A 16,651-nucleotide genomic window follows, 5' to 3' on the forward strand; every position below is an offset into this window, starting at 1 on the left:
AACAGATAAACAGACAATGATAGTTGAAAATTTTAACACTCTTTCTCTCAGTATTTAATACCAAGAAGAAAAAATCACAAAGGATCTATAAATCTGAACAACACTACCAGCTACCTTGACCTGACATTTATAATATACCGTACCCAACTTCCGTAGAAAACACTTTCAAATATACACAGGGAGCATCCACCACAGTGAAGTCACTCAGTCATGTCCAACTCTTTGCGACCTGATGGACTATACAGTTCATGGAATTCTCCAGGCCAGAATACTATCCCTTCTCCAGGGGATCTTCTGACCCAGGAATCAAACCAGGGTCTCCTGCTTTGCAGGCAGATTCTTTACCAACTGAGTTATCATATGCTGAATCATAAAACCAATCTTAATGAGTAGACAGAACAATACAAACCAAAATAAACTTATGTGAAATCTTAAAGAGTATGATTCTCTGATCATATGCAATTAAGTCAGAAACCATTAAAAATAAACACCCAGATAACCTCTAAATATTTGAAAATTGCTTCTAAAGAACTGGTAAATCAAAGAAAAATCACAATGGAGATTAAAAATGCTTCAAACTGAATGATAAAAAAAATAATCACAAACTACTTGGAGAAAATATACCTTTAAATGTTTAAGAATTAGGAAAGGAAAAAATGAGCGGAAAGAAAAATAGTAAAAAAAAAAAAAAGGCAGCAGCAGCAGCAATCAGTAAAATAAGGCAACACACAACAGGGAAAATGAGAAACCTTAAAGTCAGTTCTCTGATAAGATTAGTAAATATCGTAAATCCTTGATTAAATGAATTGAGGGGGAAAGAGAGAAAACAAATTCCTAAAATCAGGATTAAAAGAGGGGGATATTCACTGACAACAATTGTTAAGGTAGAATATCCCGAGGAATGAACAGAAGTACTGTGATAATTATGAGATAATGCAATTAACAGTTAAAAGATCTAGTATTATTTTAATTGCTCATCCTCTTCAAATATTTCTATAGCTTCAACACAATTTCAATCAAAATTTGAGCAAGCTTATTTTTAAAAAAGAACCTGAGAAACTGATTCTAAAATTTACATGAAATAAAAAGAACTTAAAAACTCAAAATACTCTTGAGAAAAGAAAAATGAGTCCAGAAAACTTACAAGACCTTACTTCAGACTTCTACAGATCTGTACCAGTGTTTCTCAACCAAGGGAGACTTTTGCCCTTCAACAAAAATTTGGCAATGTCTGGAGACCTTTTTGGTTGCCCCTACTGAGGGATAGAGGTATGCTACTGGCAAAAATAGCGCGTAAAAGCTGAGAGACTGCTACATATCCAACAATACATGGAACATACAAGATAGTTCCCCATAACAAAGAATTATCTGGCCCCAAAACCCAAGAGCACCAAGCCTGAAAAAGCCTGAGCTATGCTAACAAAACAGTATGGCATTGGCATTAGAACAGACAAATAGATTAGTGGAACATAACCGAGTCTGGAAATAGACTTAACACTTTTATAGTCAATTGACTTTTGACGGAGATGCCAAAACTGTTTTGACAGTAGAGAAAGGAAGATGCTTTCAATAAATGGTGCTTCAACAACTGGATATCCATATGGGGAAAAAATAGAACCTCAATTTCTACTTCATAAAAATTAATTCAAGATAGATCACAGGACTAAAAATAAAAGCTGAAACTATAAAGCTTTTAGAAAACAAGGGAAAATCTTTGCAACATAATGTAAACAGATTTCTAAGAACACAGAAAGCAATAACCATAAAAGCTGAAACGAATTTATAAATTAAGTCAAACTAAATTTTAAAGTAAATTAAAAATTTAAGAGCAAATTGGGAGAAAATAATTAAAAACATATATGTGCAAAAGGACATATACCCAGAATATATGAACTACAATTCAGTAATAAAAAGACAACCTCAATTTTAAAAAATAGGGAAAGTCCACAAAAAAATAAATGGCAATAAACCAAACAGCATTAAACATCAGTAGTCATTCAGAGAAATGGAAATTAAAACTACACCTATACACCAACTGGAATAGATAAATTAAAGAGCAACAGAACCAGGACTTCCCGGCAATCCAGCAGTTAGGACTCCATGCTTCCACTGCAGGGGGCACAGGTTTGATCCATGGTACAGAAACCATCTGGAATGTTGAGAGTCGTAGCCAAAAAAAAAGCAACACAACCAACCATTGATGATAATGTGGAACAACTGGTACTTTCATGTAAAATGGTCCAAATATTGTTTGGAAAACAATATCAGTTTCTTAAAGTCTAAATGTTCATGCGTGCTAAGTCGCTTCAGTCATGTTCGACTCTTTGCAACCCAACGGACTATTAGGCACCTCTATCCATGGGATTCTCCAGGCAAGAATACTGGAGTGGGCTGCCATTTCCTCCTCCAGGGGATTCTCCCCCACCCAGGGATTGAACCCGAGTCTCTTACGTCTCCTGCATTGGCAGGCAGGTTCTTTACCACTAGTGAAACCAAATAAACAGCAATTTCATTCTTCCTAAGAAATAAAGACATATGTCCTGAGAATCATACAAGAATGTTCACACTACCTTTATGCACAATGGCCAAACCCTAAAAAGATATCAATGAACTACTAATCAGCAGCAAAAAGTCACAAAACACTAATATATCCAAAACAAAACCAACTTAAGGTGAACAATGTTGACCTCTAGTAAGAAGTTGTGAGGTAAGGATACAATTTTATGTTTTTCAAATGGTAATCCAGTTTTTTTAAAAAAAAGGTTCAACTTTTCTCATGATGCCACCAACTGCAACATGTAGTTTCCATTCTATTTTCCACTACTGGTCTATGAATGTGTCACTACCTCACTGCTTTCATTAGATAAACGTAACAGTATGTTTTCATATCAAGTAGGGTTAACCAACACATCTCCAACTCCAGTGATTTTCAGGGCTTTTGTGGTCTATTCAAGCAAATATCCTGCCCCTCTTTGTTCTTCATACCAAAATGCTCTTTAGAATCAACCTGTCTAGCTTGTGGGGAAAACTTACTGATTTTTCAAGTTCGGTTACCATTAAAATAACCCAGAACTAACAAGTCTGTTGAGTTAGTCTATCCAGGGACCTGAGATGTCTTTCCATTTGTTCACAAGTACATTTTTGCTATTGGTCAAGAGTATTTTAAAGCTTCTCTCCTATAAGTTTTTTAAAAGACAAAATTATATGCTTACTTTAAACCACACAATATCCTCACCCAAAGTCACCATTGTAACATTTGTTACATTTATTGCTAGGCATTTTGTCTTTCTGTTGCTGTAATAAATAGACATTTATTTCCATATCTTGTTTTATTTGCTTATACGAAGGCTAATTTTTGTTCATTAATTTTACAGCACACTCCTTCACTGAATTTTTTACTCTCTTTTCTTGATTGACTTGTTTTTGCCTATGACCTTTTAAAATTCTTTTATGTCTCAATTTCCTCCCCCTTGTCTTACAGTAGCTAATGTCATCAAAAGAAACCTAATGAAGATACAGAGATATTTGTGTTCCTGCCTTTAGTGTGAAAGTATCTGGTAATTTATTGACTTTTGGGTTGAGGTATAAATGTTTGTGCACTTTTTAAAAAAGGACCTATGGATTTCTTATTATTAAATGCTTTACTTGAAAAAAATGATGAATTCACTTTAATGATACAAAGCATCTCTGACCCGTTCTTCCCTCTGACATTAAATATGATGCCAGTTTTCAGAAGGTATTTCATTCTTCTAATTATATTAAGTAGTCTAGGTGTTGTATTTTATTTTTTTCTTTTAAATGAAGAACCAAAGTTGAATCTCTTCCATACCTTGACAACTAACCAGATAGTTTTTTTCCCCCTGATCTATTAACATGATGAAATAAACATATTAATAAAGCACATAATATTAAATTGTCCTTATATTCAGGATGAAATTCACTTGGTCATGGTAAATTACACTTAATATACTACTATTTTATTTTGAATATTTAAATGAAACTGATGTGTAATCTTCTCTTTTAGTGTTATATTTAGGCAGAATTTGTTATCAGTATTTTGTTTAAAAGTATTTTGTTATAGTTCTAGAACTATCTGTACTGGAATTATCTGTTGTTTGAAGTTTCAAAGAGTGTGCGAAAAGATTTTTGGAAACGGAGTTTCTTTTGGGTGATGAGTTCTTTGATAAATTTTTCAATTTCTTGATAAAGCTATTTAGTAATTTATCTATTAGGACTTTCCCTCCTCCTAGAACGTGTTCTTGAGTTTTATCTCCTAATACAGTATTTTTGTTTATATCTTAATTTCTTTCTTATATTACTAAATATATGTCATTTTCTACCCAACCTGTTAAATTTTAAGTATAAGAGATCATCAAAAGCTCAGATTTCTAACACGATTCATACTCAAGTGAATAAAGATCTGTGTACCTCTCAATCTGAGACAAAGCCTAAAGGCTAGTAATTGCTCAGCACATATGTTAGACAAAATTTTATTTGTTAATAAGCACATACCAAAATAAAAGATGAAAATAACTACTGAAGTAAAACTAGACTCATTTGCTCTATTCTGCAACTTATTTTTTTTGAAGACCCATTTTATTTTAAACTTGCAAATGCCCAAAATTAAAGAAAGTTGTATTACATGTCTAGAAAAATCTATGCTGACCAATGATCTCACACTTTGCCTGTTTTTACAGCAGATGTGTAAATCCTTAGCCTAAAATAAATTTAAAGCCTTTATAAGAAAATTCAAAAGTAATAATGAGAATGCTCTATTTAAATTAATACCAAATATTATATGCCATACAAAATGAGATTAAATTCTATAATTTAACTTAATAGGAAGCCAAAGGTTGTACTTACCAATAGCTATGTAAATTTTAAAGATTTCTAATATTTGATATGCATAAATTAAAAAGATGCACTAATACCATTTACCAGGAACTCAAATTCTCTACCCACCTGTCAATATCACACCTAAAAGATTCTCTCAATGCACCACTCTCCAAGGTAACGGGAATTCTTTGTAACCATTGTATCATCAGTGTTAAGTGAACTATGGTTTTAACTACTGCTATCCTTTACTAAGTCTTATTATTTTTCACTTCCCTTATCATTGGTTTTTAAACTCCACCCCGCCTTGGAATATACAGTAAGTAGGCCTTTTAACCTAGCTAAAAAATCTGGCCAAACAAGTAAGAGAACTACTCTTTCTAAGGTGTCATAAGATATAAGTACCATTGTCCTAGCCAATATAGAAACTACTCATAAGGATATGTGTCTACACACCAAGTATAAACACTAAGTCAAGTCACCTACAAACTCTAAAACACTCCACAAAGGCATAGAACAAAACTAAGAAAATTTACCAGTACCATATTGAGCTTTTTAAAAGTTGAGGTGGTAGGAAGCAAGTAAAAAACAACTCACCATTTGACAGCTAAATTCTGTACCTCTCCATTTTTATCTTCCAGTAACTTCAAAATCATTTTCACTACCTTTCTTTCACTATCATCATCCAACTTGATGGAATCTTTCTGCAGTTCTGTCATCAAATCATTTGTAGCCATAAACCTAATAAAAGATTAAAATTTGTCAGTAATTAAAATTTTTAAGCATTAATAAAAATCACTGTTTTCAAATCCAATGCTATCACTCGTATATAAGTCCTGACGTACTCTTTTAAATAAGGTTATCACTGGCTTTATTTTCCTCAGGTTAGTCTTGATTTCAAATTTATTGACAGGACCTTCAATGAAGGCTCATTCAGTCTAATAAAGCTGACTCTTGAGCAACGTGGGCATTAAAGGTGCCAAACCCCTGTCCTCCACATCTCATCAAAAATCCATGTATAACTTTACAGTCAACATCCACCTCCACACAATTCTCCATCTGCAGATTCAACCAATAGCAGATCATGTAGTATATACATGGTATGCATTTAATGAAAAATTTTCCCATGTTAAGTGGACCCGTGCAGTTCAAAACCATAGTTCTGGGGTCAACTATAATTGCATCAAGGCTTTTAGGGGAAGAAAATTCTGTGCCTCTTTACTTTTACTTTGTGTGATTTGAATTTTATTTAGGAAGTCTTTAACATTAAGAATACCTTCCTGTGTAATACTGTTGTGTCAGATTGGGCGGCTCATATTACAAACCACTGGGAAAATTCCAAAATGCAAACTCTCACCTCCATCCCAACTCCCACCACCAGAATCAAGTGTATTTTCAAAAGGATGTTTTGAAGCAGAAAGCTGTTCCATCAGACATCCAGCCCCCTTTCCTTAAGAACCACCGCCAAAGGACAAAGTTTTAAACTACACACAAGCATAATTCTTATAAAGTCTTGTTAAACTGCTTAAAAAGAAAAGCATTATGGTCAAATTGGGATAACACAGGTAAATTAAGCCTGTGCCTTTAAAAAATTAACACAGTTCTAACTGGAAGCCCCTTCCCATTTTACATGATGAAAAAAATGATTTTAAAATCTCGTAACAGTCCAGAAAGTTAAAAAAAGAAAAAAGAAAAAAACTGAATAGAATCATGCACGCAGTTCTACACACAAGGCATGAAAAGCATCTTCACCAATTATTTTACTTAGATAAAATCCATTAGACAGGCATATCAGTTAGAAATCTAGCTAAGAATCTAAGAATCTCTGAAATGTTAATCATGAGGCTGAAGAGAAAACACGGTGATAATCAACTTAAATTTAAAAAAGCATATCATCCCAATAAAAAGTTATTTTATAGTTCTGAAGAAACTACTGGTACAGAGATTCCTTCCTTTCTTTACCATTTTTTTATTCACTGCCTGATATGCTACAAAGGCTGGATTATGAGCAAAAGACCCTCAGAGAACTTATACTCTAATAAAGAAGTTGGTTGATTTCAAAAATCCATAATTAACAGTTAAACATTTTTAAAAGCTGAAATGAGCATCAGCAAAATTAGCAATAGATAATATTTTTAAAAACCAGAAAACTAGATTGAGATAGTAAGAATAACTTTTTAATTGTGACCCTGAAACCAGAAAGTTCCCTCTGGTAATCTGTTAAAAAGTTTGCACTGTAAATCTTAAAAAGAAGTTGTTTGACCAGTTTGAAAGCTGTCCACGGCAGACTGAAAAGCCAATTTGTAAAATGTCTCTTACACATTTATTGCTTTAGGTATGGCACTAAGGGCTGAAATGATAAACTCAGACCGAGTCCCTTCCTTTGAACTTTTCATCTCACATGGCAGACAAACAGGTAAATTGGACAAATCTCACACAAACTTTTAAAAATACTCAAGGGTGTGTGGCAATGACCACACCAAAGAACTGACAGTTTGGATTTCAAAGGTTTAAGAGGGGTTTCCCTGGAGAAAGCCGGTTTGGGATTTTAAACCTGTGTGCGTGGTGGTGGTGCTGGGAGGAGCACAGCACCCCAGAGTGAGGAGCAATTCAGGGTGTCTGAGACACAGGGAAACCTAACGGGAAGATGGAAATACAGGCTGAGGTTAAGATGGGAAAGGTTGAATATACCCATCCACTAGGTCCTGAGAACCTTTTATCTGTCAGGTACTGTACTAGGTGCTATGGATACAAGGGCTAGCAAAAGCAAACACAAGTGCTTCCTGCTACCTTGAAGCTTACCTAACAATCAAATTGAGGCATAATGATTTTTTTTTAAACTACATATATGAGTACTTACATCATATGTAGTTAAGAACTGAGACAAGTGCTATGAAGGAAAAGAACCTGATACAAAGACAATGGGATAACAAAATAACATGACCTAGACTGGAAAGAAAATTGTGTATCAGAAAAGACTGCGATCCTAAACATGAACAAGAACTGTGTGTGGGGAGTGGGAAGGTTATAACCAAGCAAGCAAGGGCCAAAAGATTAAAGAGATTTGAAGACCTTACTAAGATTCTAGTCTTTATTATAAAAGTGATGCGAAGCTACTGAAAAGCATGTGAGGTAGAGACAAAGAGTAAATGCAATGATCAGATTAACATTTTGCAAGTATTACTCTAGTTCCACTGTGGAAAATAGTTTGAAGAGAAACAAACTTCATTTAGCAGATTGAATGGAGAACAGTAAGGAGAGCTACTGCAGCGGTCTAAGTGAGAAATGATCACAGCTAGAATTAGAGTTATGGCAGTCAATGGAGATGGAAAAATGGACACACAGCCAATTCTCATCATTAGCAAAGTAAAATGTGTTGTAACCCCCAAATCAATTCTCCAATGCTTTCACGTCATTTGCAGACATGTGAAGAACCATGAAACATTTGAATCACACAAAGCACGTATCCGCACACACTCCCAGCTGACACTGCCCAAGGTGATGGTCTGCCTTATTTCACCTCTCAAACTGTAAACAAGCATGCTCTTCTCAGTCTATCTGGTGCCACTTTTTTTTTGCATGTCTGTGCTTTTGTTGGTAATTTTGCTGTTTAGAGTGGCCCCTCCGGGGGCAGTGCTGAAGTGCTGGCTACTGTCCCCGAGAGCACACAAGGTCATGACGTGTCCTCGGAAGAAGTACATATTAGACAAGGAACCACTGGGAAACAAGAAACAACCCCATTTGAGATTTACAGATTAAAAGTGAACAGGCTTCTGAAGCGGATCAGACACGGGGTAGGGACGGGCGGGCTGAGCGTAAAGCAGCAGGAGGGACGCAGGCCTGGCCACAGCGGCCGTGTCTCCCGGCCAGGGAACGTCCCCGAGCAACCGCTGCCACAGTCAGACGGTTCACTCACTCGTCTTACATGGGAGGGGCTGAGCGCCAACAAGCCTGGTTTCACTACAGCCTACGCTGAATGGCCACTCCTCTGATCCAAATCAACAAAATCTCAGCAAAAGTGAAGACGTCAACGTCATGAATGACTGCCCTGAAGACCAACTTCATCTGCTCTTGGCCAAAAAAGCCAAGATTTGGGGGGAGGGGAGAGATGCTGAGAAAGGGGGCCCAGTAGCCTCTACAGTCCAGGAACTGTTCTGAGGTTCATACCTAAACTTCAATTATAATACCCAAATGAATAATCCAAACAGATCTTATCTTACAGTGAAAGGATGTTTTCCCATATATAATCCCACAGAACACCCATTTCAGTAAGTTAACTTAGCAACACAAAATACCAAACACCCTCCTGAGAGAGTGACTGCAACGTCTGCTCTACAGCAGCTGCTCCTCCGCCTTACCACGTCTCCTGGTAACATCCAGCAACATCTCAGGTGATGGAATTGCCCCTTTCTGACAACATCCACTCTAACGCAAACAAACCCCTGCCTCCTTAGACCTTCCCCAAATTATCCAAACAGGTACTAACAACCTCTAAAAGGTAACAAACCCAACCTGTGGGAGGGACACCTATACATATGAAAATTTCAAGAAGGAAAAAATGGGAAACAGTGTTTACATACGAAATAAACGAGCAAAGAAACCACTCACTAAGTTACCTGGAGACTGTTAGCACTTTGAGGGAGAGTAATTCCAATCACCTCAGGTGGGCAACCTCTTAAGAGTTTATCTCATCTATGGGAATTAGTGCTGAAGGTAATGATCAGCTGTGATATTTAGGAAGAAAATTCTAATGGAAGAACTACCAACATACTGGATTAAAAAGAGGCCTGAGATAAGGAGACTAATTTGAGAAATACTCATCAGGGAACTAAAGTAAAGAAGAAAGGGTGATATCAAGGGTTCCAACTGGGCCATTTGGTAGATGGTAACATTAACAGGACAACATAGGAAAAAAGTTTTAAGGTGGGAGAGGAGGAAGCTGGGAGCGAGCAGACTTCCTTCTCTGGGAGTCCCAGGCGGATTGACCCACAGGCAGTGTCATCTCGTTCACTCAGATATTCTGGGGCTGCCATCATTAGAAACTGTGCCAAGGCTCTGCAGAATGTTACAGGCTAGACAGCCAGAGACTGCAACTTAACACACTTGGCTTATTTCTACTGAACTCAAAGCTCCCTGAGGAGGAAACTTATTCATCTTTAATAAATCCAATGTGGAGAGGCAGAAATAATGGTAGAAAGAGATACTCTGTACTGTACAGTGAGTGGCTTTCACAACACTTCTAATACACAAACACAATTTTGCTTGCTTGCAACAGATTTAAAGGCTATTGGCAAACTGCATCTTCCAGTGAACAGATTACCTTTCAAAGATTTCATACACACCCCACTGCTGTCTCACTTTTTCTCATTACTTCTCTTAGTCATGAATCAACTTGGGACAGTCTTAATATTGTTCATGTAAATAAAACTAGTTTTTAGTCATCTTTCTTCTTCCCAGTTTCCTCAATGAGGTCCCTTTCTCCTCTTTTTCAGTGGTGAGACCTAACCATTGCTGATAATGAGTGTTAGCAGTACCTGTATCCACACCTCCCTCCAAATCACATTAAGTGAAATCACATGAAGTACTGTCATCAACAGGCAAAGTACTTAAAAAATGCTCAGTAGTCACCTTCTTAAATCTCTACAAATCTATTTCTTCTGATTAAACCTACTTTTCTTCGAGCACAAGCAGAACAGATAATTTAGTCTCTCCTGTTATAACTTTTGTCCTTCGGTCACTCAGTTATGTTTGATCTTTGCAACGCCATGGACTGCAGCACGCCAGGCTTCCCTGTCCTTTACTATCTCCTGGAGTTTGCTCAAACTCATGTCCACTGAGTCAGTGATGCTATCCAACCATCTCATCCTTTGTTGCCCCCTTCTCCTCCTGCCCTCAATCTTCCCATAATACATGATTGTAAATGCCCACACAGTACTTTCAGCTATTACAGGATCTGTAAGATCCCTTCCAACTTTGAAAGCCGATGATTCCATAACAGGCCTGAGATTTTTATTAGCATTTTAAACAGCTTTCAAGAGCAAATATTTTCCAATAGTCCAAACACATAAATAAATTTGGTGACAAACCGTTATCAAGCTGGGAAATTCTACAATGCAGTAAATTATTTTAAGATCACATCAAATAATGAGTAGATTTTACAATGATTTCTTAAAGAAACTTTCCCAATACTTATTTTTTTTTCCTTAACTCTGGAATTAAAATGCAATTCAACTAAAACAAGTTATCTATTGAGAACTACCAGGACCAAGGCCTTAAATAAAGTGGAGGATTCAGTTCAATAAGACAAGGTCCCTGCCGGCGTCTAACAAGGTTATCTATACCCGCTCCCTGAGTGGTGTTTTGTATATAGTGCTCTCACACCTGCACTCATCTTCTCTAACTAGAGCTTCAAGACCTAGCTCAGATCACACCTTGCACGTGAATCTCCTTGCTTTCATGTTCTCTGCCACTTATGCCTGAAAGCTTCATTCAGCCCTGGGTTACTTATCTTTTTACGAATGTCTTAACCATTCAACAAGCATGCAGGTAATACTGAAGGCAAGCACTAACCTTCAACTTTTTGGAGTCCCTCTTAGGGAATTTAAAGTGTCTTCTAGCACAAACCATTCCATAAGCCTAACTTACAAATGAAATTGAAGGTCTTATTCTTAATGTCCCCTGGTAAAAACCTTGGTGAAGTAGAATATGGTAGTTAAGAGTTTATGCCCTGATGGTATCTGGAAATCCTAGATCTACTACTGTCAAACTGACCTTGGGCAAGCACTTATTGCCAGATCGAAGCTTCCTCAACTGTAAGAGAGACTGCTTGTATCCACTTTATTAAAGTTGTAAGGATCAAGTGTATAAAGTCCACAGTAAGTATTAACTATTATGTACGGAGAGATAAAACAATGGTAAAAAATTTTTTTTAGCTTTTGATTCCCTGGAATATTTTAATTCAGTTGGTGGTGAAGTACATGAAAATAAAAGCAGAATATCATTAGTTACCTCAACCCACTGAATATTTAGGATTAATATTTATAAATGAAGCATTTGCATTATTTGTGCATATTAAAGTTTTCATTCTGTTATCTACAGAATCACCTAGCACTAAGCCTTACCATCCCATCTTCAAAGAATACAGTATACTAAAACACGAAAGAAAAAGGACCCTAGGTTTTGGTTTTCTCTCCCAATAAATTTGAGCCTATAATTTAAGTCCTACAACAACAAAAAGACTCTTTAAAAAATGCTGACATTCCAAAATTTAGAAGCCTGCATCCATTTCTTTACCCCCCCCCACATTAAAAAACTATGTAGTTATTCAGAGACCTGAAAATCTGGTCCTGTAAGGGACGTTTTGTAATCATTCACGTCCAAGTTGCTCAAAAGTAAAAATTTAATCTCAAAGTAGTCTGCCCAAGATATCAGATAGCTTACAACAAAGAATCCCACAGAACTAGAACCTGTATTTGTGACTAGCAGTCATATTCTCTTTGGATTCCACCATGAGGAAAATGATTGTTTCTTCCTTTTGGACGTACTGTTTTCTTTCCCCCTTAGCACAAGGTAAAGTAGTCTGCATATATTAAGATTTTCTATAACATTAATTAATCTTATCCTCAAGATCCTTCTAGCATTAGGTATTTTAAAACATGTGAATACAACTATGATATTTCCAGCAAAATAAACAAGTATATAAATTTCTAAAGACAAACTAGAGAGCATCATTTTAAAACAGAACACATGTATTCAAATACATAAAAATCTTGTACTTGACCACAAATGCTGTTTTAATCTCTTAAATGTCAGTTATTTAATATACATAGTGCTTTGGTTTCAAAGACTTGTCTATTACTAAATAGTGTGAGCATATTACAAGTCTTTTTTTTTTTTATTACAAGTCTTAAAAACATAGTTATTAAGAGTATCTTTATGGCAAATTACTGAAAGTCAGTTACTGTTCCTAGGCATATCTTCTATAACATTTACAAACTATTAGAAATATATCATTTTTAGGAGATTAAGTAATCCTCCAAGCAATGTTTTGATTTATTCAAGCCCAAACTGGTAGATAACCCTTATCAAGTTCAACACTGAGTATTACTCTTCCACATAATTTGTAAAAAAAAAAAAAAAAAAAAAACAAACCCTCAAGCATATATGTATTACTTTGTTTTACTAAAAATGTAAGGAGGCTTCAGTCAATGGAAAGCAAGCCAAGCTCCAAAGGGAAACAACATTCTAATCCTTTAAGGAACAAACAACTTTTATTTCCCCCAATAATTTTTATTTTCACCCTAGAACTCACAAACCTAAAAATACCCCAAATAATCCTCTCTTCCCAAAACACTAAAATATTTATTATGAGTGAACTAATTTTAAAAGTTTCGAATGCAATACTTAAAAACTCCCTAGGTAGCAAAACTTTTTGAAAATCATTCTTGGATTTGAAGCCACAGAACCAAAATGTATTTCATTGGCTATTTTAATATACCAGCATATCAATTTAACTAGCAACACGATTATTACATTTTTCATAATTCTTACACAAACAGAAAAAATTTCCCCCAGGACCTAAGGTTTGGGTATGTTCTCAGGTTTTAAAAGGTAACTGTTCATACTGAAAAAAAAAAAAAACAAAACCCCTTCGGCCGAAATTCAAATTGAAGACTATTTGTTCTTCCCTTTAAAACGCACAGAAAATACAACCACTAGTGAACAAAACAAGTATCAAAAAATATAAAAACCCGCTTCAGATTGGGAGCTTATTTAAATTTAATTCGTGATGGAACAGAAGGCGGGAAGCAAAGAATATAACAATTACTACCGTGCAAAAAAAGAAAGGAGAAAGAAAACAAGATAATCTGTGAAAATATAACAATTCTTCAATATGCATGTGACGAAGGTCTGGAACCAACAGCACAAGTCTCCAGGAACAGAACTTTATAACAAACCTTCATATTCACCGCCCCCATATTAGAAAACTCCCTTCAATAATATCCATTTGTTCCCTGTACTTTTTTTCTTTAAGGTTCAGCAATTCACCTTTATGGTAGTAATTTTGAATATAAGGAAATAAGACTGAAACCCTGAGTTCCTGCTTGGGTTTTTACCTGCCAAAGAAAAACGACAAGAGATGCTGGCGGGAAAACTCTAGGCGTCAAGTTTCCACCATCCTGGCTCCCCCTCCACCTTCTTACCACCTTCACTAAAGGGATAATCCAAAGAAAAAGTTTATAACTCAACCCCGAAGACTTGGGAGGAAAAGCAAATCGTTCAAGCAGAATGCACCTAGGCCCGCTCACATCTGCGGGCAAGGAGACGCAGCTGGGACCCCGCGTGGGCAGCTGCAGCAGCTCGGGGCCCACGAGCAGGGCGGCCTAGCGCCTCGGGCAGGCCGGCGGGTAGGCCTGGCCTCCACGTCTCCAAGCCTAGAGTGACTCCCTTGCCCACAGCGGTGCGTGATCTCGCCCCTTCACGCTACCTGGGACGCGAAGTCACGTCCTGGGAAGGCAGAGCATGCGGTGGGGGCGGTGGGGGCCGCAGAAGGGGCCTGTGACCGGAGATGGGCAACGGCCTAGAGGAAATAACGGGGGGAGGGGGCTGGAAGGTGAGCGAGGGAAGGGGCCTGCTGGGATCGGGGAGCGGAGGGTGGCCCGGAGGCGTCGGGAAAGCCGAGGAACCAGTTAAGGCCAAAGGGGTGGGGCAAGGCCTGTGTGAGGGCCAGGGCCGCGGATGGGGGACGCCCGCCGAGGCGGACTGAGGGTCGGATTTCGGCCTCACCTGAAGTCCTTGTCGCTGGATGTCATTTTTTCCAGCAAATTGGAGATGTGGTACGAGGCGCTCGCCATGTTGACGGCCTCAATCCCGCCCGCCGGCGTTGCTGGTGCTGCTGCCCGCCGCCGCTGGGGCTCCTCCTCTCGCTCGCGGCAGCTCCCGCTTCCAGGGTCGCAGCGCGACGCAGACGCTGACTAGGGAGGCGCCTCGGCAGGCTGCCCCCTCCCCGGCAAGGCGTGGGCCTGTCCCGGGGGAAGCAGAGGCTAAGGGGCCGGCCTAACGACGGCGCTGCTCGCCGGAGAACGGGCTCATGAGCAGCGTGGAGTACAGCAGGGCCTCTCCGAAGAGTCGGACACTTCCACTGCCTCCGCACTCGTTCCCTAGGGCAAGAGGCCAAAACCCACCTCCTTCGCTCCGGGGGCGGGCACGGTAGACGCGGGACGCTACGGAAAGCTAAGGTCAGAGTTCACGGAGGTCTCCCCACGCACGCTGTGGAGACGCCAGATAAAGGGCAATCCTGTTGGCTGAGGCCCATGTCAATCTACACGTGATCCGCCCTGCAGAGGCCTACCTACAACCAAAGGAGCTGATCTCGCGATACTTAAAAGCGACGGTTAAAGGACCGGGTGGCCAGGGGGTTGAGGATATCTTCATCCGAAAAAAACTTGTTTCCTGTACGACAGTAAGAAAAAAAGTTTACGATTTTTAAGGCGCACAAGGCCTGGGAATAAAACTAATTAACAGGTTAGCTTGGGGCACCAACAGAATAGTTATTAGAAGGAGCTTTCGTTTGGAATCGGACGCGGGGCCTACATCCCCTTAAACACGATGGTGTAATGTTGCCACGTGAAAACCACAAACCCCAGAATTCAGTCGGCATGTTATACTGGGTTAGGGTATGATTGGCTGAAGAAATTTGTAGCTTCCTTATTGGCTCCCGTGTGAGGAGTGAATGCTGGGATTTGTAGTCTGGCAAGGCAGCCGTGCTGGCTGAAACCTTTGGAGCGCGGCGGGCGAGGTTTCTGCAGCAGATTCGAATTTTCTCGTACAGCTGTTTTTGGTGTTATGGGGTGTGTGCAGAGCTAGGCTGCTGCGGTCTGGGCAGGCGCATTGCGGCTGAGTTGATGTTCTTGGTAGAGGCCTAGTAGCGACTTCTAGCACTCCTCCAGGAATGGGATAGTTGCCTCGTTCTCAGAAGGCAACCAGTGCTTCTGCTTGGGCTCTCAACGTGCATTGAAGAGCCAGACCCCTGAAGGAAGAAGGACGTAATAAAACCAACGGCCATGACCGATGATTGTATTCGGGGCTTACTCCTTTTGTTTAGAATTACTAAACGATTACCCTCTGTGTGCAGCATTTGTGGAATTGACAATCCTGCAGCTATTTCATTGTTCCTTAAAACATACACAGACAGCAATCGCGAATCAGATACCAAATCACGTGTGAAGGTGGCCAAGTTTTTGTCGCCTTCATTCGAATTGAAGCTAGCTAAAAGGCCTTCCTAAAAAAAAGAGAAAGCCTAGTTAAGAGAGGAGGAAAATACAGTCTCAATCTGTTATTGCTCCTGTTGGGAGAAAAAAATTTTAGTGGCCTCTTCCAAGTGTTAAATCTCAACGTTTCTCTACCGTTCTTTCCTATATCACCAAATGTTAATTTAGTGTCTTTGAAAAGACAGACATAGGCAATAACAAAATAGATGAAACATGATCTGTTCTCATTATTCACATTTAAATGTCACCTCATTACTTGTTTACCATTTTGTATTAATGCTGTTTTCCTCCGCAGTAGTACCATATCTCTTCCCTCATTTTTACCCAAGTCTGCTATTACTAGGTCCATGAGTACTTCAGCCATAATTCCTTTCTGCTCTGAACAACATTTTCAGAGTATTTAATATAAACTATACACACACCACACATCACACACAAGCTACTCATTTAACTTGTGTGAACCCCAAGGCCTAAAATCTCAATAATTTAGTGATAACCCCCCTCTTTTCTTTAGCCCGAATCTAGTAAGTCTAATACATCTAATAAGT

The 16,651-nt window shown here is 38.6% G+C and overlaps 1 protein-coding gene across 1 annotated transcript in view; it reads right to left on the reverse strand.

The window, feature by feature from the left end:
• Positions 1-15,052, reverse strand: part of CAND1 (cullin associated and neddylation dissociated 1) — a 34,305-nt gene extending 19,253 nt beyond the window's left edge. The window contains exons 1-2 of the mRNA XM_061130616.1: positions 14,620-15,052; positions 5,431-5,574 (exon numbers count right to left, since the gene is read on the reverse strand). Coding sequence (XP_060986599.1) covers positions 5,431-5,574; positions 14,620-14,687 — 212 coding nt within the window. The 5' untranslated portion in view covers positions 14,688-15,052. The remainder of the gene's footprint in view (positions 1-5,430; positions 5,575-14,619) is intronic.
• Between the last annotated feature and the right edge of the window lie 1,599 nt (positions 15,053-16,651).

This window comes from Dama dama, chromosome 3 (assembly GCF_033118175.1).
Source record: "Dama dama isolate Ldn47 chromosome 3, ASM3311817v1, whole genome shotgun sequence".
In the NCBI taxonomy this organism is placed as follows: Eukaryota; Metazoa; Chordata; class Mammalia; order Artiodactyla; family Cervidae; genus Dama; species Dama dama.